This window comes from Carcharodon carcharias, chromosome 3, assembly GCF_017639515.1.
Source record: "Carcharodon carcharias isolate sCarCar2 chromosome 3, sCarCar2.pri, whole genome shotgun sequence".
Lineage (NCBI taxonomy): Eukaryota > Metazoa > Chordata > Chondrichthyes > Lamniformes > Lamnidae > Carcharodon > Carcharodon carcharias.
Window position 1 is genome coordinate 147,237,010 of NC_054469.1, and position 21,314 is coordinate 147,258,323.

The 21,314-nt window shown below is 38.8% G+C and overlaps 1 protein-coding gene across 1 annotated transcript in view; it reads right to left on the reverse strand.

The window, feature by feature from the left end:
- Positions 1 to 21,314, reverse strand: part of skap2 (src kinase associated phosphoprotein 2) — a 338,742-nt gene that overhangs the window by 301,193 nt on the left and 16,235 nt on the right. The window contains exon 4 of the mRNA XM_041185176.1: positions 10,926 to 11,024. Within this exon, the coding sequence (XP_041041110.1) occupies positions 10,926 to 11,024 (99 nt within the window). The remainder of the gene's footprint in view (positions 1 to 10,925; positions 11,025 to 21,314) is intronic.

Consider the following 21,314-nt stretch of genomic DNA (forward strand, 5'->3'; position numbering starts at 1 on the left):
GCAGCATTTCACTTGCATTTCCCCCAACTTAGACTACTGCATTCATTGCTCCTAATGCGGTCTCATCTACATTGGAGAGACCAAATGTAAACTGGGCGACCACTTTGCAGAACATCTGCGGTCTGTCCGCAAGAATGACCCAAACCTCTCTGTCACTGAACATTTTAACACTCCACCCTGCTCTCTTGCCCACATGTCTGTCCTTGGCTTGCTGCATTGTTCCAGTGAAGCCCAACGCAAACTGGAGGAACAGCACCTCATCTTCTGACTAGGCACTTTACAGCCTTCCAGACTGAATATTGAATTCAACAACTTTAGATCTTGACCTCCCTCCTCCATCCCCACCCACTTTCTGTTTCTTCCCCCTTCCTTTTGTTTTTTCCAATAATTTATATAGATTTTTCTTTTCCCACCTATTTCCATTATTTTTAAATCTTTTATGCCCCCCACCCCCACTAGAGCTATACCTTGAATGCCCTACCATCCATTCTTAATTAGCACATTCATTTAGATAATATCACCAACTTCAACACCTGTGTTCTTTTGTCTGTGACATCTTTTGATTATCTGCTCCTATCACTGTTTGCTTGTCCCTACACCACACCACCCCCCTCCACTTCTCTCCCCCGACCCAACCCCCACCCCCATCTTAAACCAGCTTATATTTCACCCCTCTCCTTATATCGCTCAGTTCTGTGGAAGGGTCATGAGGACTCGAAACGTCAACTCTTTTCTTCTCCACTGATGCTGCCAGACCTGCTGAGTTTTTCCAGGTAATTCTGTTTTTGTTTTGGATTTCCAGCATCTGCAGTTTTTTATTTTTATCCTTTCCATCTTCCTGATGGTATTTTCCCATTAGGTAAAATAAAGTACTATTGGAGATAATTTAGTTGTAAGTAAGTCATAGATGTTCCCAAATCCCATGAATCTTTAAACAGGGTTTCATGATCTAAAAATCCGGGGATGCAATTTATGAACCCATATAAGTAATTTTGGCACCAAAATCACAAACACAACTTTCACCCAACTGCTAGCTACTCAATAGTTATTGTGCGAGTAACTTCTATACACAAACGTAAATGTGCAAATCATTTTCAAGGTGTGAAGATCAAAACTGCTAACATACCTAACTTGCATACTGGATTTTCTTTAATAGAAAATGAATAGGTCGGTGCAATTTCAAAACGATAAAAATGGTTCCAATAATACCACCTATGAGAGAAAAGCTCTAGCAGTTGAACTGTTCTCAGAAGCCAGAGTAACTATGCCCAGATATCAAGTTCCTAAGTACTATTCATTTTGGGGCTTTTCAGCTGGCAGCAGGTGACATTATGTCAATCATTGAAATGTTACGATTGTTAACCCTTTGTCCGCTTTATAGGTCACAACTGAGTTTTATCTGTAAATAAGCTTGAGCTGCTTATGGAGAAATTCTGTATCAGTATAAAACACAGAATAAACAGAGAATTCAGGCAATCAACTGCATATTATTTATATAAATTTGTAGCATTATTAGGATTGTTAACATCTTGTATGAACAACATTAGCAGAGCACAACAGTTACAGGCCACAAACAAACATGAGCCAAACAGTTCAAAACTTCTGCAAAGAATTATTTAAAATATTTATTGTCAAGGGATTCCAGGGTATTATTTCAAGACTTTTGTATTATTAGCATTAAGATAATGGTTAGGACCTACTCAATTTAAGACAATCTGAACTCCAATTAGATTACACCCTTTTAATCATTTCTAGATAGCTATTCATTTCTATTTAATATTGCAGAAATATCAAACCACAATATGCCAGAACATTGATCGTTCCCATTACAATATAATGTATCACATTAATTATATATACTGCCAATAATGATTTCCATAGACTAATACTTCTCATCATTCTGAAAACATGGGAAGTTTCCAATGCTCCACTCAGCAAATATGATTTCATTTCAGTTACTACTTAATAAACGCTGCAAAATATCCATGGTGATACTAAAGTAAGTTGACTTCAAAAATAATCTCAGGTTTGCAAAGGAGAAAAAAAAAAACATGGTGTGGTATCAAAATAGATTGATAAACCATTAATTCTCATGTGAATAATGTGCTCATTACCTTGTTCTGTGCAAATCTCAATGATTCATTAATCACCCTACAATTCCTCTTATGAAGTACAAGATCTGAAGGTTTGGGTTAAAGAAAACTGATTCATAAAAGTATCAGTAGTGTATACTTGTTGAATAGAAACAATTCAACGTGGCATGATTAAAGTTAAAATGAAAACATCCAACTCAAATGAGGTTCATAAACTCAAAACCATTAATGTACTGTCAAATCTAATAGAAGAACTGTCTTAAGAGGTGAAAAGATGAAAAAAAGGACAAAAATACAGACATCAATAAGTTTAAAAAACAATCCAATTCCAATTTGTCTTTGCTGTTTGGTATAATAGGAGAGCACACCTTTTTTGCATCTGGTATTAGCTAGTAGACAAGGCTATAGAATCTCCATCAGTTTTCCTGACAAAGCTGTGGCAATTCCAAGCTGTAATTGAAATTCCATTAATCTGATGTACCCAGATTCGATACAGAAAAATCAAAACCTCATCCAGTGCTTTATCCGCTCAGAATAACCTACCAGTGAACTCTCCCTGTTAGCATGGAGCAAGTTATGATTTCACAATCAATCAGGCTTGCGGCCAGCCAAAAGGCAGATTGGTAACGGAGAGCCTGGCATTTATTTTTTAGGCTTTGTCAGTTTCTGTAGGGGAGCGTAGGCCTGGGGAGTCCATGCATTACCCTCCTTTGCTGTGATTTAATTGCTGCCAGCAATCAAGAAGAGAAGAAGTGCCACTGAAGTGTGTGTGAATTACATTAGAAGATATAACGGATGTTTCTTTCCTACAGTACCTAATAAACCATAAAGAAACCCAAACACATATGGCTTGAGGGAATAACTGGAAAATTAGGTGGTCATTTGGGAATTGAGTGAACTTTTGAACTAGAAAGACTCAGACAGAGATTGAAAGAGAAAAGCAGACACAGAAATAAAAAGAACAAAATGGGTGTAAGTTTTTTGACCTTCACAGTACCTCGAAAATTATATCAGCATTATAAAAAATAATCTATTGTTTTTGAAACCTATAATTCACATAACCAAATTTTGTCTGAATGTTAACTAATATTAAAGGGCAAAAGCACAGACCTTACATAATTTGATTTGTATAAAGCTCTTCATGCGACCTCAACCTAATTGAGCTATTAATATATGCTTCCAAATACCTGGGGGGGGAGGGACTAGGTGGTGCCCTTTACAAATAGAGCAATTCTAGAAGCACAAATGTCGTTCACGTCTCGTCCACATAGAGATGGAAAAGAACACTGTGCTCTTAATAGATGCATGTAGGCAAGTAACTATATTATAAATAACAGGCAATATTTCTTGTGTGCCAGCATTCTACAAATTTACACTCATTTCAGATGGTGAAGCAATGGCGTGTGCAGTGATCAAGACAATGCTTAAACTGCTACATCCCAAATGAGAGAATATATATGTATATTGAGAATAGGGGAGCTATATTGAAGTGCATAATACAAAAAATATCCACACTGGGTAACATAATTTAGCATGTAAATTGCAGCAATTTTAATAGGCTGCATGATGTAGAAGTGTAGTGTATTGTGTCTGGGGTGAAGGCTACATATAGTCAAGAGATGAAAATGCAATAGAAATGCCACAGACCAACCTCATAATTGACCCAGTCATGCTTAATCTCAGTCCCAAATGCAAAATTGCAGAAATCTGATGCTTCAATAACATCTTCAATACAGTACAAATATAAATTTATTTTCCTTTAGTAGGGGCTGATATTCACTAAGTATCATTCAGAATGCAAAGAAATTTGAGAGAACTGATGCCATTTTCAATTTATAAATAGACCAGAAGAGATCCTGATAATGGCAGGTGCTAAATAATACCACGCATTTAATATTTTTCATGTATGAATATTCGCTGCTCTACTTCTCAACACAAGCACAAAATAGTTAAATTAATCAGACATGATTAAAGTTAAAGACATTGCGATGCCACAGAAATATTCTAATTATGAAGTTTGAAACCCATTATCTCGTCCACTCTGCTTTGCATGATACAAAAAATATCCACACTGGGTAACATAATTTAGCATTATACAAGTCATAGGAACATAGGAAACAGGAGCAGTAGGCTATTTGTCCCCTCAAGCCTGATCCGCCATTCAACTAGATCATGGCTGATCTTCTACCTCAATGCCATTTTTCTGCTGTATCCCCATATCCCTTGATATGTTTAATATCTAGAAATCTATCAATCTCTGTCTTGAATATACTTAATGACTGAACTTCCACAGCTCTCTGGGGTAGAGAATTCCAAAAGTTATCTGAAATACTTGTTAAAAGACTTTGTGTAACAATTGTAAATAAGATTGATTTTAAATTCAACCATGTGGTTTTGAGTCAAGAAGTTGCTACCTCTCTGAGTCACAAATCAAAAAGAGAAAAAAGGTTAGAACATGGATGCAACAAGATATGCTTCCTAGCCATATCCCTCAATTATGCCTGAATATTTTTGAATTCACTCTGATACAGTCTGCATTGTGATAACTACGTATTTCCTTTTAATAACCGTAAAGTGAGTAAAACTTTCAGTAAAAGGCGGAACCATAAACATTTTCATGCAACTGTTTGCATTATTACATTGGTTGTGCTTTACTGCCAATACAAACTGCAACGATTGTACTACAGAACACTATTTTTCCATTTGTAGGTCCTTCTCCATTGCTTTATAAATATAATTATGATATAAATACCATTTTCACACAGGTACTACTTTTGAAAACAAAATGACATTGCTACACTCATATTGCTCTCTAATTAGGCAACGTATATTTAAAATTACTTGCACATTGCTCTGCTTGCTAGTGATATTTCTTTCAAGTTAGAAGCAGCTCATTATCCAGGAACATTTTTTAAAGTACATTTCCAGCTACAAACAGTACACTTATAAAAAAAATCTGTTTTACTTGTGTTTATTTCAGTAGGTCATTTTCACACCAATAGATAGAATCATAGAATCTTACATACAAACTAGGAGAAGGAGTAGGCCATTCGGCCTTTCGATCGTGGCTGATCTGACTGTAACCTCCCACCTACCCCCGGTAACCTTTCACCCCATTGTTTATCAAGAATCTATCCACCACTGCCTTGAAAACATAAAGACTTTGCTTCCACTGCCTTTTGAGGAAGGGAGCTCCAAAGACTGACTAGCCTCAGAAAAAACATTTCTTCTCATCTTTGTTTTAAATGGTCGACCCCTTATTTTTAAACAGTGACCCCCAGTTCTAGATTCTCCCACAACAGGAAATATCCTCTGCACATTCACCCTGTCAAGATCTTAAAGGTTTCAATCAAGTCACCTCTTACTCTTCTAAACTCCAGCAGATACAAGCCTAACCCTGTCCAATCTTTCCTCATAAGACAACCTGCCCATTACTGGTATTAGTAAACCTTCTCTAAACTGCTTCTAATGCATTTACATCCTTCCTTAAATGAGGCAGCCAATACTGTATGCAGTACTCCCATCACTGGTCTCACCAGTGTCCTGCACAACTGAAGCATAACCTCCCTACTTTTATATTCAATTCCCTTTGCAATAAATGATAACATTCTATTAGCTTTCCTAATTACTTGCTGCATACTAACCTTTTGTGATTCATGCACTAGGACACCCAGATCCCGCTGCACCTCAGGGCCCTGTAATCTCTCATCATTTAAATAACATGCTTCTTTCTTACTCTTCCTGCCAAATTGGACAATTGCACATTTTCCCATTTTATACTCCATTTGCCAGGTCATTGCCCACTCACTTAACCCATCTATGCCCCCCTTGTAGCCTCATGTCATCTTCACAACTTACTTTCCTACCTATCTTTGTATTATCAGCGGATTTAGCAATCATACCTTCAACCCTTTCATTTGTATAAATTGTGAAAAACGGAGGGCCCAGCACTGATCCCGGCAGCACATCACTCGTCACCAACCAGAAAAAGACCCATCCATGGCTACCCCCTGTTTCCTGTTAGCTAGCCAATCTTCTATCCATGCCAATATGTTACCTCCTACACCATGAACTTTTATTTTCCACAATAACCTTTGATGTGGAACCTTATCAAGTGCCTTCTGGCAATCTAACTACAGTACATCCACCAGTTCCCCTTTATCCACAGCACATGTGACTCCTTCAAAGAATTCCAGTAAATTGGTTAAACATGATTTCCCTTTCACAAAACCATATTGACTCTGCTTGATTGAATTGAATTTTTTTAAGTGCCTTGCCATAGCATTTTTAATAATAACTTCCAAATTTTTCCCTACGACAAATGTTAAGCTAACTGGTCTGTAGATTCCTGCTTTCTGTCCCCCTCCCATTTTGAATAAAGGAGTTGCAGTACAGAAAAAAGGTCATTTGGCCTGTTGTACCTGTGCAGAATCTTTGAAAAAGTTGTCCAATTTAGTCCCACATCTCAGCTTTTTCCCCCCATCATCATGCAAATTAGCCTTTTCCAAGTATATGTCTAATTGCCTTTTGAAATTTACTATGGAATCTGATTCCACCATACTTTCAGATCATTCATGTCAGGTCTTAATAACTGTGCGTGTGAAGAAATTTCTCCTCATTTCCACTAATTCATTTGACACTTATTTTAATTCTATGACATGTGGTTACTGGCCCACTTACCAAAGAAAACACTTTCTCCCTACTTGCTCTATTAAAAACCCTCAAACATTTGAATATCACTAAGACATATTTTAAATTTCTCTGCTCCAGAGAGAACAACCTCTACTTAACTAAACACTTTCATCCATGGTATCATCTTGCCTGAAGCATCAGCAGACATGAATTAAGGACCTGTCTTCAGACAGAGCACTCGTGGAATGGAATGAAATCATCCAGCTAAGCCTCCTCTATATCTATTGTAAGGGCTTGATACCCCTCCTAAAGATTGGTGCCCAGAGTTGCACAATACTCCACCCAAGACCTTAGCGATTTGTAAAGGAATTGGGAATATGCATCCCCAGGTCCTTCTGCTCTTGCAACCCCCTCAAAATAGTGCCATTTAGATTACACTGCTCCTTCAAGTTTTTTTCTCTCGAAGGTGTCACTTCACATAGCAATATTAAATTGCATTTGCCATGTGTCAGCTCATTTCAGCAGCCTATTTCCACCTGATATTTGCTACTATCCTTTTCACTATTTACTATGTTGCCAAACTCCCTACAATCAAGTCCAGGCCATTTTATATTCAGTAATAAATTCAATGATCTTGCCAACACAGGGGAACCACACTACATACATTCCTCCAGTCATCTCTACATGCATGTAAAAACAGATAGAGATTACACAGAATATACATTGGTGCTAATTGCATGTCAGAACAAAAGTTACATAAACCTTTAATATTCAAGTTTAAGCAAATACCTGCACTGAGCAAAGTAAAATAATATCTTTGCTCCTCTGCTGCAGTTTCATTTTAATGAGCTCAGGATCAAATGCCTGAAAATCTCCGCATAGTTACTAAGACTTAAGTCTAGCAAGAACAGACACACAAATTTACACACAACTTGATTTTCAAAATCAATGATTTGCAAACTCAACGCGGTGTGAATTGGACAGGCTTTAAAATTGTACGTGTGACCCAACAACACACTATTTTCTACTGATCGTATCCAGCTAAAGTTGCAGCTTTAGATTTGTAACAGAGTGCTGTTAAAAATAAACTAGTGGCTCTATAGATAAGTTGCTCATATGGCTATAAGTAATTAAAAGCTTGTGTTGTTGCTTTCCTCACAATATAAATGTTTACACCACAAAATATAATTTAGTATATGTAAGCAGAGATGAAAACTAGATATTGATCAATTAGTGTGCAAAAGAACACAAGAAATAGGAGCAGGAGTAGACCACATGGCCCATCAAGCCAGCTCCACTATTCAACGCGATCATGGCTGACCTTGGGCTTCAACTCCACTTTCCTGCCTAGTTCCCATCTCCCTTGATTCTCTGAGACACCAAAAGTCTATCCCAGATTGAAATGTATTCAACATTGGAGTATTCATAACCTTCTGGGGTAGAGAAGTCCAAAGATTCACAACCCTTTGAGTGAAGTAATTTCTCCTCATCTCAGTCCTGGATGATCAGCCCCTTATCCTGAGACTGTGTCTCCCTGCTTCATATTCCATTACCAGTAAAACAAACAATTTCTCAGCGTCTACCCTAAAAAGCCCCTTCAGAATTTTATAGGTTTCAATGGAATTGCCTCTCATTCTTCTAAACTCCAGGAAATATATGCCAAATTTACTCAGACTCTCATCATTGGGCAACCACCTCATCCCAGGAACCAATTTAGTGAACTTTCACTGTATGGCCTCCAATGCAAGTATATCCTTCCTTGAAAATGGAGACCAAAACTGCACAGAGTATTCCAGATGTATCTTGCCAAAGCCTTGTGCAATTGTAGCAAGACTCCTTTATTCCTGTACTCTAATCCCCTTGCAATAAAGGCCAACATGCCATTTGCCTTCCTAATTGCTTGCTGAGTCTGCATGCTAACTTTTTGTGTTCCTTGTGAAAGCACAACCAAGTCTCTTTGAACATCAACACTTTTAAAAATCATTTTGCTTTTCTATTTTTACGACTAAAGTGAATAACTTCACACTTCCATACATTATACTCCATCTGCCGTCTTGTTGCCCATTCACTTAACCTGTCTATATCTCTTTGCAGTCATTCTGTATCCTCCCCATAGCTTAAATTTCCACCTAACTTGCAATCATCAGCAATTGTTGCAATTATGCTCCTGACATAAGTTTTTGAATGCAACTCTTTGGGAAGAGTTTATTGATGCATGCTTCTGTCGTGAAGCCTTACTCATTGGAAAACCATGGAAAGCACAGAGATGATTTTGCAATACACATTCCCAGCAGGTTGGTTGTGTAAAAAGGATCAGTTAGGAATTAAACAAGATTGTAAAGACCTAGTATTATGCTGTACAAACTGAATATCATAATTGAAGAATTATAAGCTCATAAAAACTTTGCTTCAAAACATGCTCCTTCATTCCAATTAGAAACCTTCATTTCAACTTATTGTTAGTACACTACTAGGATGCATTATTAATATTGGTACACATTTCTGATGTCATTTCTTACTCCATGCACAATTTGCTAAATGTATAGTCAGCAAGAGATACAGATTTTATACCAGGAATTAGGGACACATTATTGCATTAACTATGAAGTATTAAAAGGTTTTATTTTTGAGTTAAGTTTAATGTTTGCTGAAGTTCCCGGAAATCTCCTTGGTTGAACCATTCAGTATAAAATTCTAGCAATTTTCAAACTCTGCATATGACTTATAGGCTGCAATTTCAGCCTCATTTAAATTACTTCAATGTTGATAACAGGAAATTTTGAAATTAATGAAATTGCAACATATTTCACAAAGAATGGCATTGAGGGAGGAGAATGAATGAAAATTGTGTACTCAATTCTTAAACACGAATGATTCTGACCCCTACCTGCACTACATTTTATGAGTAAATATGCTCAGCTAATCTCTGCCAAAGATATGCTCAGCAAACCCATTAGACAAATATAACAAAGACTGTGATATTATTACTTGGTTGATTTCTGGGAGGTGGTTTATTTCTTTGACCCATCTCAAAAAGACCAACACCATGTAATTTAAAATAACAATACTGCTTTCTTCTGGTTTTTTCAGGCATTTCTTTTTCCTTAGTTCATGTATTCTTTGAATAAACAATCTTTGCTGGATAAGAATTCTACAAAAGGGTTAATTGTACCATTTGTTGTTTAATTTTCATTAAAAAAATGAGTCAGGGGTCAACAGTTTATACACAATAAACTGTAGGATAGGGACAGCTATTTAATCCATAATCGCTATGACAAGTGAATTATTGAGTTACATCATTATTGGCTTATTTTTCATTTAATTACAATCGTTAGCTTGCCTTCCAATTGTACAAAATGTACAATTTTATTTTATACACATAGGACATATTTGATATGTTGAAAATATATTACATTTATGCCATTTTCCAGTGATCTTCCTGTTTTGCTTGCATGATTTGCATACTACTTCAGTTGGAATATGCTAGTGCAAATAATATTTAGGAAAAATGTTTCTGAAGTAATTCAGTGAAATCATAATGCATCTCAGGAAAATATATGTGTGATCTACAATCTAAAGATCAATTTTTCATTTTAATTTAATTGCCTTTTTAAATCCTTTGTTTTGTACAAGAATGTTATTTTAACCATAAGACATTTTATTAACGCCTACTGTATCGAATATTAAGAAAATAGGTTGATGCTTTAAAATCAATGATTTAATATAAATTGTAATTTTTAAAATAAGTTGCAAGTGATAGAAATCATGATTTTCTTATAAATTACTTTAAGGTATGTAACATTTCTGAAACTGCATTCTTAATTCTAGTTTTCATAATAGTCTCATGTAGTAGGAAAAAATGACACACTAGAAACTACTCCATATATTTTATATATTTTAGGAAAGAAAATTGTCTACAAGATTGACAAGTACAATTTAACCTGAGTCCATATTAAGTCCAAGTTTTTTATGCTTTAACAACATAGCTGTTTTTTCTTGGTTGTATACACTTCCAGTACCACTAGAGAGAGCTCTTTAATTCCTCATAGCTGCCTTCCAATAGGGACCTAATTCAATGTCACTAAAATTGCTGCTGTCTGGTTTTTCTCAAGAACTTCATCAAACCGGAAGTCCAGATTTCATAGTTTCTGAAAAAAACTGGCAATAACAGATCACACAAAGATATGCAATATCACATACCTTCAGCTGCAGCTTCCTCGTGGTTATCGCAACGTTCAGATGCCAGTGAAACACCATCTCCCAAAGGTTCTTCATAGCTGTCAGAATCATCTGATATCCCTACAAAATAATTAAAAATTTAAGCACAATTAACATTCTGTGTTAATATGCACAGGAGAATTGTTCATTAAAGTTTAATAAAATTCAATTTAGTATAACATTAAAATTCATTGATATAGAATGTTTATTTGAAGAAGGGAAATAAGGAGTTAAAAGCAGTCCGTGCGCACACTCACAATAGCCAGCAGATACTAATCCTTTATATTTGTTCTTGAAATGTGACAGGCTGCATTTGTTGCCCGGTAGCTATTTATTCCTAACTGCAAAGACTAAAAAGAGTCAGGCTGCAATTTCACTGCCCCTGCCTTGCCTAAATGGGAGGCTACCAAACTCATTTGAAGGCTGCTGGCATACCTGCCCCATTGACAGGCAATGCGGCCAGATCAATTTCACAGAATCACAGAATGTTTACAGTGTAGGAGGTCATTTGGCCCATCAAGTCTGCACTGGCTCTCTGAAAGAGCATTCTACCTGGCCCTGCTCCCCTGCCTTAACCACATAACCTTGCACGTTCCCTCTTTCCAGATAGCAATCCAATTGCCTTTTGAATATATCTCGATCAAACCTGCCTCCAACACCCTCTCAAGAAGTTCGTTCCAGATGCCAACCACCCTCTGGGTGAAAAAAAAAATCTTCGGATCACTTTTACTCCTTTTGCCAATTATTTTGAAACTATGCCCTCTAGTTCTTGATGCTCTCAAGTGGGAACAGTTTCTCATTGTTTTCCCTGTCCATACCTCTCAGGATCTTGAACACATCTATCAAGTTTCCTCTCAGTCTTCTTTTCTCCAAGGAAAACAGTCTCAACCTCTGCAATATACCCTCATAACTACAGTTCTTAATTCCTGGAATCATTCTTGTGAATCTCCTCTGTACTCTCTCCACTGCCTTCACATCCTTCCTCAAGTTTGGCACCCAAAACTGGATGCAGTATTCCAGATGAGGCCTAACTAGTGTCTTACACAATCGAATGCCCATAGGTAAAACAGACAAACATACATTCAAGCAAAACACCTCTCTGTTTCAAGCAGAAGGCCCATTTTAATATGCAAATAGGGGTCCTAAATAGAACACTGATTTGCATTTTAGGTGAGAATGTGTGCCACGCAGCCTCCAATCAGTTCTAGGGGTGGCAGAGCCAAAAACCAACCAAAGGTAAGTTTTGAATTATTACTTCAGCTCCTTGGTCTCTGCAGTCATGACTGCTCACAACATCCCTACTCCCTCCAACACTAATCTTTCTGGCACCTTTACAGTTTTGCACCTTACAGTTCATCTGCCAAACTTAAATGAGGCCATGACCTCAAAATCATGGGGCCTTCTTTGCCACCAGAACAGGTGGCCAGCCAGCATATTATACAAATCATCAGCCAAGATTCAAAATCAGCCCTCCCTGAAACTAACAGTCAATATCATTCACGTTAAAAAAGGAACTTTGGAAATATCTAAGAACAGCAAAAGAATCTCACCTGGATACCACCAGCATTTTGCCAAAAGAAATTTGCATAGTCTACCTTCAAAAAGGACACTATAAGAGGATTCTGAGAAGAAAGACAGATTTCCAGGATCTAGGGCTCAATGAAGCATTGAGTGAATGTTTATCAGAGAGAAAATTAAAAAGACATGTAATCCACTTGCATAAAGCAATGACAGGCACAAATTATTTAGGCACAAGCAGCTTAACTTAAATTAATTGCAAAAGAAACGACAAGAGCAGAATTACAGAAGTAGTTTTCCCTACTTAATTTCAAATATGAAAAAGGATCTCCTTCAAAGCAATTAATGCTACATTGATTCATCCCTTTAAAAGAGGGCTGGACAAAATATCTGGCTGAGAATTAATATTGGGAATATGGGTAAAGACGATCAAATACACAATGGTTCCAGTGCTGTAGGCATGGAAATATTGATGGCATACAACTTGTCTGGGTTGCATAGCTAAATACAATCCGCATGTGTATATATACTATAAGTAAAATGGAGATACAAAGCTGTTTTGCTTAATGACATTGTCTTTATATCAAAAATGTAGCTTGAATCTAAAGTTGGGGACATGCCTGATATTGGAGCAAAGAGTAGCAAGACTTCCTGGAGAAGGAAATCATATATCATTTTGGAGCTAGTTCAAGTAGAATACACTTGTTTGATGATAGTATGAAGCCGTTTTAGCTTCATACTAAGACTAAACTGGAATGCAAACTTGTATAAATGCACCTTCACATTGCTATCTAAAGTTTTCTCTAGGTTATTTTGGAAATATCATGGATAAAAAGTTTAACGCTCCTTAATGTTTTATCTCCAATTATTGTCTCCCTCAGAAGATTGAATAACGTTGGTAGAGTCTAAGGCAAAGCAAATCTGGATATGTAAGTAGCCATCAGAAATTCCAGTACAATTGCAACATCAGGACCCAAGAATAGCAAATTTTGTTGCAGGTAAGAAGCAACAAAATCCAGGCTCAGGAAAAGCGTAGCAATATAAATTAAATGACTGAAATGCAATGATAACTGCATAAATATAGGGTGCATAATGTGAGTATGTTGAAGCTTCAGCTTACCCTACTTGCATGGAATGCAAGGGGGACAACACAAATGATTTTATAGCTGAGAGCAAAAGGAACACCTTGATGGGGAAGATTGATAGCGTTTCCTCGTTATCACGGAAACAGATGCAATAGGGTGAAGTATTCAACCTGTTTTCAGGGAAACTTGGATACACATAAAAGACTGTGCAGATCACAGAAAATTAAATGATTTGACAGTAGTTGATGAGTCCTGAGTATAGACGATCCTTGAAAAGCCACGGCATGCCAAGAAAGTGGCAACTCTCCGTTTGTCCAAAAGTTACTGAAGGCTATATGATAGAAGGAAGCCATATTGCTCTCTGCAGCAACATTTTGGTCATGAACTGTCCCATTCAGCCAAACTTGGTGCCTTTATCAAACTGAAAGTCAGTCAGCCAGTCAGAATTGCACCTAGTAGTCTGCGGTAAACAGATGCAATCAATACGTCAAGGAGTGGAGAACTATATTATTTATTTGAGCCACAAACAGCTTCTATACAAATTCTCATACTAAGCAATCGAGAAATAATGCAGTGTAGTGTCGGTATTTCAAGGACAGTGTTTGTATCTCTATGGCAAACATTTTGGAGTATATTCAGACCACAATCAAGTGCTTTTGTTGAACTATACTCAATACAAAAAATGTTCATTTTTTTTCCAATATATTTGCAATATGTAATCTCCACAAAATGTAATCATGATGTAGCAAATGAAAAAGAAGATGAGCTAACCCATGAAATGTGACTTATGGGGACTGTTCACTGGAGCAAATCAGAGGTACTCTCAAAAGCTCTTCAAAGGGTAGGAGATAATAATTTGACACAGTCCATGTACTGTCAAGGTATAGAAGCAGAATTAGCTTTGAGTGTAAACATAAATTAACTTTAAAGAACTGGAGGATGGAAACTTGCTCAGAAGTGGGGAGGCAAATATCTATTCAACATGGAAGGTGGTTGAAAAAGGAACTTTTGCCATTCTCAGAGTAACATGCTGGTACCACATTTTTTGAAATGCTCTTTCAGGCATCTTTGCTACTTTCAGGTCACTGACATTGTTACAAGAGCAAAGTATTGCAGCTACTAGAAATCTAAAATAAGAACAGGCATCAACCTGAAATGTTAACTCCACAGATGTTACCAGACCTGCTGAATATTTCTAGCATTTTCTGTTTTTTATAGCATTATCTTCTGATGTTTATCTCCAAATTAAATTTCTTATTCTATTCCTTTGAGATCATCCTGTGTATTTGGTTGTTTAGTATTTGGCAAAAATGGGAATTTCATTGATACTTTCTATCCTGTACCTTTCTTTGACTAAACTATTAAGGTACTGCTTAGGCTATAATGTAACACAAGGTGGTGTCCCATTCTTCCCAAATTAGCATGTAATATTACACTGACAAGACCACAGAATCATAGAATGGCTACAGCACAGGAGGCGGCCAATTGGCCTGTGTTGTCTGTGCCAGTTCTCTGCAAGGGCATTTCACTTAGTGCCACTCCCCTGCCTTTTCCCTGTAGCCGGCAAATGTTCTCTCTTGTGATAATAATCCAAATCTCTTTTGAAAGCCACGATTGAACCTGCCTCCAGCGCACTCTCAGGCAGTGCATTCCACATCCTAACCATTTGCTGAGTTAAAAAAAAAATTCCTCATGTTGATAATGCTTTTTTTTGCTAATCACCTTAAATCAGTATCCTCTGGTTCATTAACCTTCCACCAATGGAAACAATTTCTCCCTATCAACTCTGTCCAGATCCCTCATGACTTTGAATACCTCTATAAAAATCACCCTTCAAACTTCTCTTCTTCAAGGAAGACAGCCTCAGCTTCACTGACCAATGCATGTAACTGAAGTTCCTCATCCCTGGAACCATTCATTCCCTTGCACCTTTTCCGCACCCTCTAATGCTTTCACATTGTTCCTAAAGTGTGATTTTCAGAGCAGATGGACTTAAGGCCGAATCAATGTTTTATACAGGTCCCTTGCTTTTGTACGGTATGTATAAAGCCCAAGATCCTGTATGCTTTATTGATTGCTCTCTCAACCAGTCCTGCCACTTCAATCATTTTTATATATATACACCGCCAGGTCCCTCCCTTCAGAATTATACCCTTTATCTTGTAGTACCGCTTCCTGTTCTTCCTACCAAAATGAATCACTTCTCTGCATTTAAGTTTCATCTGCCAGCTGTCCACTCATTTCATCAAACTAAACAAGTCCTTTTTGAAGTTTAACACTATCCTCCTCACTGTTCACAAAACTTCAAGTTTTGTTATCTACAAATTTTGAAATGATGCATTGTACACCAAGTTATGGGTTGGAATCTTTTCATCTATGAGAGATGGTGGACAAACAGTAAACAACGGTGCCTTTATTTTGTGCACTTTTGCTGATAGCAGTGAAGGCCAATCATTGAGAAACAGATTCTGCTACAAGCGCCGCAGGCGAAACTGCCAAATGACATTGCGGGTCTTTGTTTTTGGTGTTGGTGCCTGTTTCCAAACTGCTGTAGCCACTAGTCATCATGGTAGTACACACCAGCCCAAAGGAGGTATCAACATTTTTCTATTTCACCAGCTGGTGACTCCCAGGTGTAATAATTGATGTTTATAGCTTTCATGTCACTTTTGCAAGCATCTCTGAAGCAGAACCTTAGGTGCCCCACTGGTCATCTGGCATCGGCTCCCTCACCATAGAGGATCCTTGGATATGCGACCACCTTCCATCCTGAAGACATATCTGAGCCACCAAAACCACCTCTGTTTGATTAGTGCTTGGGATCTCTGCCTTTGAGAGGACTGCCACATTTGGGATTTTGTCCTGCTGAGATACATCCATAATGCACTGCGGACAGCAAATATGGAAATTATTGAGCTTCTTTTCCTGTAAGTCGCCTATTTTCACAGCCACATTGCGAGGTGCAAAGAATAAAGCCCTTTTAAATCATTAGCTGGTCCTAATGGTCAGTTGGTATTATCCCATGCATGTTTCACGAGTTGGTCTAAGGTAGTAGCTACTTTCCCTATGCGTGCATTGAGCCCTGCAACAAGGGACAAATTGTCTGTCACCATGGATCCAAGATTTTGTTAACCACTTTCAGTGGGGTGTTATTTAATGTGATTAGGGGTGGAGATGCAACACCTTTATCCATGACCACAGTCTTCTTGACGCCTATAGTCAGGGAGATCAAGTCACTGACATGGGAAAGACAGTCCATGAGTCTTTGCGTTGCCACATGGACAACTGGCACACCAATATCAGTGTAGAGGAATTCCCTGATCAGAACTCAATGTTTTTGTCTTCACTTTCAGTCTTGGTAGATTGGAGAGCCTACAGTCTGACTTAAGAGTGCAAGAAACCACATCTATACATATTCTAGAAGCAAAGAATTCTGACTTTGTGAATAGAAGCCTCAATGGTTGTATGTAAATTTATCTGGTCACAAAGAAGTCCAACACTCAGTGTTTGATCTGATATGTTAGGTTTGGTTTGATTCCACCGTACTCAACATCCATGCTTTGCTATAAATAGCAAATAAGGCCCATCCAAAAAATAAATTCAGGAGGATACTGGTTCTGTTACTTGACTAATCATCCAGAAGCCTGAGATAAACGCACCAGAGACGCGAGTTCAAATTCCACCATGTTTGTTGGGGAATTTAAATTTTGTGTTCAGTGGTAAAAGTCAAAATTAACCCTACAGCATGTTCTTGAGTTTAAAAAAAGTCTGAGATAAGAGCTAAATTGAGACATAAATAACCAGGGGCAGAGATTTAAAAGAAATTGTCAAAAGGATTAAAAAGAGAAATGTTTTCACCCAGAGGGTGGTGAGGGTTTGAACTTTCTGTCTGAAAGGATGGCAGAAGCAGAATCACACATCACATTTAAAAAAACTTAGATATCCACCTGAAGTGCAGTAATCTACAGGGCTACAGACCAAGAGTTAGAAAATGAGATTAGGCGAGGCAGCTTTTTTCACCAGCATAGACACAATGAATCAAATGGCCTCCTTCTGTCAGGAAATGAATTTTCTATGACTACCCAGCACCAACCTAGGCATTGGATATGACAAAGGGACATCCAGCCCAATCAACCCTGCAAGTCTCTTTCACTAACATTTGGGGACTTGGGTCAAAACTGGGAGACTTCTCCCATTTCTAAGTCAAGCGACCAGGCTGATGGTCAGATTCAGAATCATAACTTTCAGTCAATGTTCCGGACCCCTCCATCACCATACCTGGATTTGTCCTGTCCCACCAATCAGTCAGACCTCACCAGAGATGGTGGCATAATGATATACAGATGGGGGGAGTGATCCAGGAGACTTCAACGTTGAATCCAGTCTTATGACATCAGCAAGGGAACCTATCACCTCGCGCCCTTCCTCAGCTGACGAATCAGTACTCTTCCATGTTGAACACAATTTGGAAGAAACGCTGAGGGTAGCAAGAGTAAAGACCGCACTCTGGGCAGAGTCTTCAATGCCCATCACCTGGAGTGGCTCAGTACCACCAGTACTAAGTGAGCCCTAAAGGGCATAATAGCCAGGCTGGGCTTGTGGCAGGTGGTAAACAAAACGACAAGAGGGGGAAAAAGGCTGCTTGGGCTTCGTCTTCAACAAAGTACCTGATGCACATGGCAGTTGTCCATGACAGTGTTGATAGGAGTGACCTCCGTCAAGTCCTTGTAGAGACAAAGGCTGGAAATTTTCTGGCCCTTCCGGCCGGCAGGATCTGTAGGCAATGGACTTTTGAATGGTGTGCCACACCTGCTGCAGCAGGACCCACCACACGGGGGCTGGAAAATCCCGGCCAAAGTGCAAGGTATCATCCATTGCATTGTGTGGCACTGTGTTAAATAGCTAGATTCAAAACAGATCTGGCAAATCAAAAATGGCCTACAGGTCCACAAGGATGCCCATCAGCAGCAGCAAAATTGTATTCAATCACAATCTGCGATCTCATTGCCCAGCATATCCCACATTCTACCATTAGTATCAAGCCGGGAATAAACCATAGTTCAATGAGGTATGTAGGACAGCATGTCAGGGGCAACACCATATTTAAATGAGATGCCAACTTGGTGACGCTACAACATTGGACAGCATGCATACTAAACAGTAGAGCTAAGCAAATCCATAGCCAAATGGGTCAGATCAAAGCCTTGAAGTCCAGCCACATCTAGTCATAAATGGTGGTGAAGTAAACAACTAACAGGAGGAAATGTTTCCTCAATAATGGAGCAGCCCAGCAAGCAAGTGCAAAAGACAAAGCTAAAGGGCCTGCAACCAACTCCAGCCAGAAGTGCCAAGTGGACGATCCATGTCAGCCTCCTCTTGGGATCCCCAGCTTCACACGTCAAACCTAGATTGAGAAAAACGATTTTCACTAGTTGGTAGTCTAGGACAAGCGGTAATAGTCCAAGAATTAGAGCTAAATTCTCAGGAGTAAAATTAGGAAAGGCTTCTTCATGCAAAGGCCAGTAGAAGCTTGAAATGTTCTTCCCCAAAAGGCACTTGATTTTCGATCATTTTAGTTTTAAAACTGAGATTGATAGATTTTGGTATATAAAGTTAGGTAACAGATCAGCCACTATCTCACAATGGTGGAAGAACTTCGAGCAACTAAACAGCCTACTCCTTACCATATGTTCAAATTCAATTCCCTCCTTGTGATAGAGAAATAGTTGAGAGTGCTGGATACAGCAAAGATTATGAGGCCTAAAAACATCCAGTTGTAGCACCAAAAATCTGTGTTACAGAAACAGCCACACCTCTAGCCCAAGCAGTTCCAGTACAGCTATAACACAGTCATCTACCCGAGTAGGTGAAAGATTGCCCAGGTAGATCCTGTCCACAAAATATGATAAATCTAATCCCTTCGATTCCCACACTGCCAGTCCACTCTAGAAGGTGTCATCAAAAATGCTGTCAAGGAGCACTCACAAATAACTTGCTCACCAATACTGCCTCGGTTTTGACAGGATCACTTGGCTCCAAACCTCATTACACCTTGATCCAAGCACGTTTAAAAGAGCTCAATTCCTTGACATCAAGGCAGAATTTAACCAAGTATATCATCAAGGATAAAAACAAAAAAACTGCGGATGCTGGAAATCCAAAACAAAAACAGAATTACCTGGAAAAACTCAGCAGGTCTGGCAGCAGCGGCGGAGAAGAAAAGAGTTGACGTTTCGAGTCCTCATGACCCTTCGACAGAACGCCCTATTGAAATTGAAGTTAATGGGAGTCAGGGGGAAGACTCTCCACTGTTTGGAGCCTTATCTAGCACAAAGGAATAATGACTGTGGAAAAGCAAAATACTGCAGACACTGGAAATCTGAAATAGAAACAGGGGTGCTAGGAATACTCAGCAGATCAGGCAGCATCTGTAGAGGGAGAATTAACATTTCAGGTGAATGATCCTTCCTCAGAACTGACGATGGGGTCATCAACTTGTAACATTAGCTTTGTATCTCTCCACAGATGATGCCAGACCTATGGAAGATGATAGTGGTTGCTGAAGGCCAATTACCTCAGCCCAAGAATTCACTATAGGAGATCCTCAAGGTAGTGCCCTAGCTCAACCAACCTCAGCTATTTCAAAAGCCTTCCTTTCATCATAAGATCAGAGGTGGGGATGTTCACTGATGATTGCATAGTGTTCAGTACCATTATCCAATCGTCAAATAATTATGTAGTCCGTGCCTGCACAACCTTTAGGTTTGGGCTGATAAGCGGCAAATAACATACATGCCACACAAGTGCCAGGCAGTGACCATCTCCAATGAAAGAATCTAAACATCTCCTCTTGAAAGTCAAAAGCATCACTATCACCGAACCCCTACCATCAATATTATCGGGTGTCACCATTACCTAGAAATGTAATTGAACCAGCCACATAAAAACTATGGCTACAAGAACAGGTCAGAGTTAGTGTATTGGGCAGCAAGAAACTCATCTCGTGACTCCCCAAAACCATTTACAAGTCACAAGTCAGGGCTATTACAGAATACTCTCCAATTGCCTGGAAGCGTACAGTTCCAACAGTACTCAAGAAGCTCATCACCATCCAGGGCAAAGCATTTCACTTGACTGGCACTCCAATCACCAGTGTAAACATTCACTCCTTCTACTACCAGTGTACAGTAGCAGAGGGTGTACCATGTATAAGATGCACTGCAACAACATACCAAGGCTCTTTCAACAGCACCTTCCAACTCCAGAGCCTCTACCACCTAGCAGAACAAGGGTGGCAAACACATTGAAACACCACCACCTGCAAGATCCCTTCCGAGTCACATACCATCCCGACTTGGAAACATACCACCATTCTTTTACAGTCATTGTGTCAAAATCCGAAACTCCCTTGCTTACAGCATTGTGGACTATAGTCATTCTAGAAGTAGGCTCACCACCAGCTTCTCAAAGGCAATCAGGGATGGGCAAAAGCTAGCCTTGCCAGTGATGTCACATCTCATGAAATTTGGGGACTATTACCTGAACAGCTTCCTGCTCACTATCTACTCCTTCAGTACTTCCACTCTTTATCTCCTGTCTTGTTATGCCCTCCTATCAATGAGTAAAATGAAAAACCTTTTCATGTCAAAACTTCTCAAACCCACAAACCTCATGCTGCTTAATGCACCACACCCCCATCACTCACCCGGCAGCACCCAGAACTCTCACATAACATTTAAATGCTCCACCTCATTCACACGCGCCAATG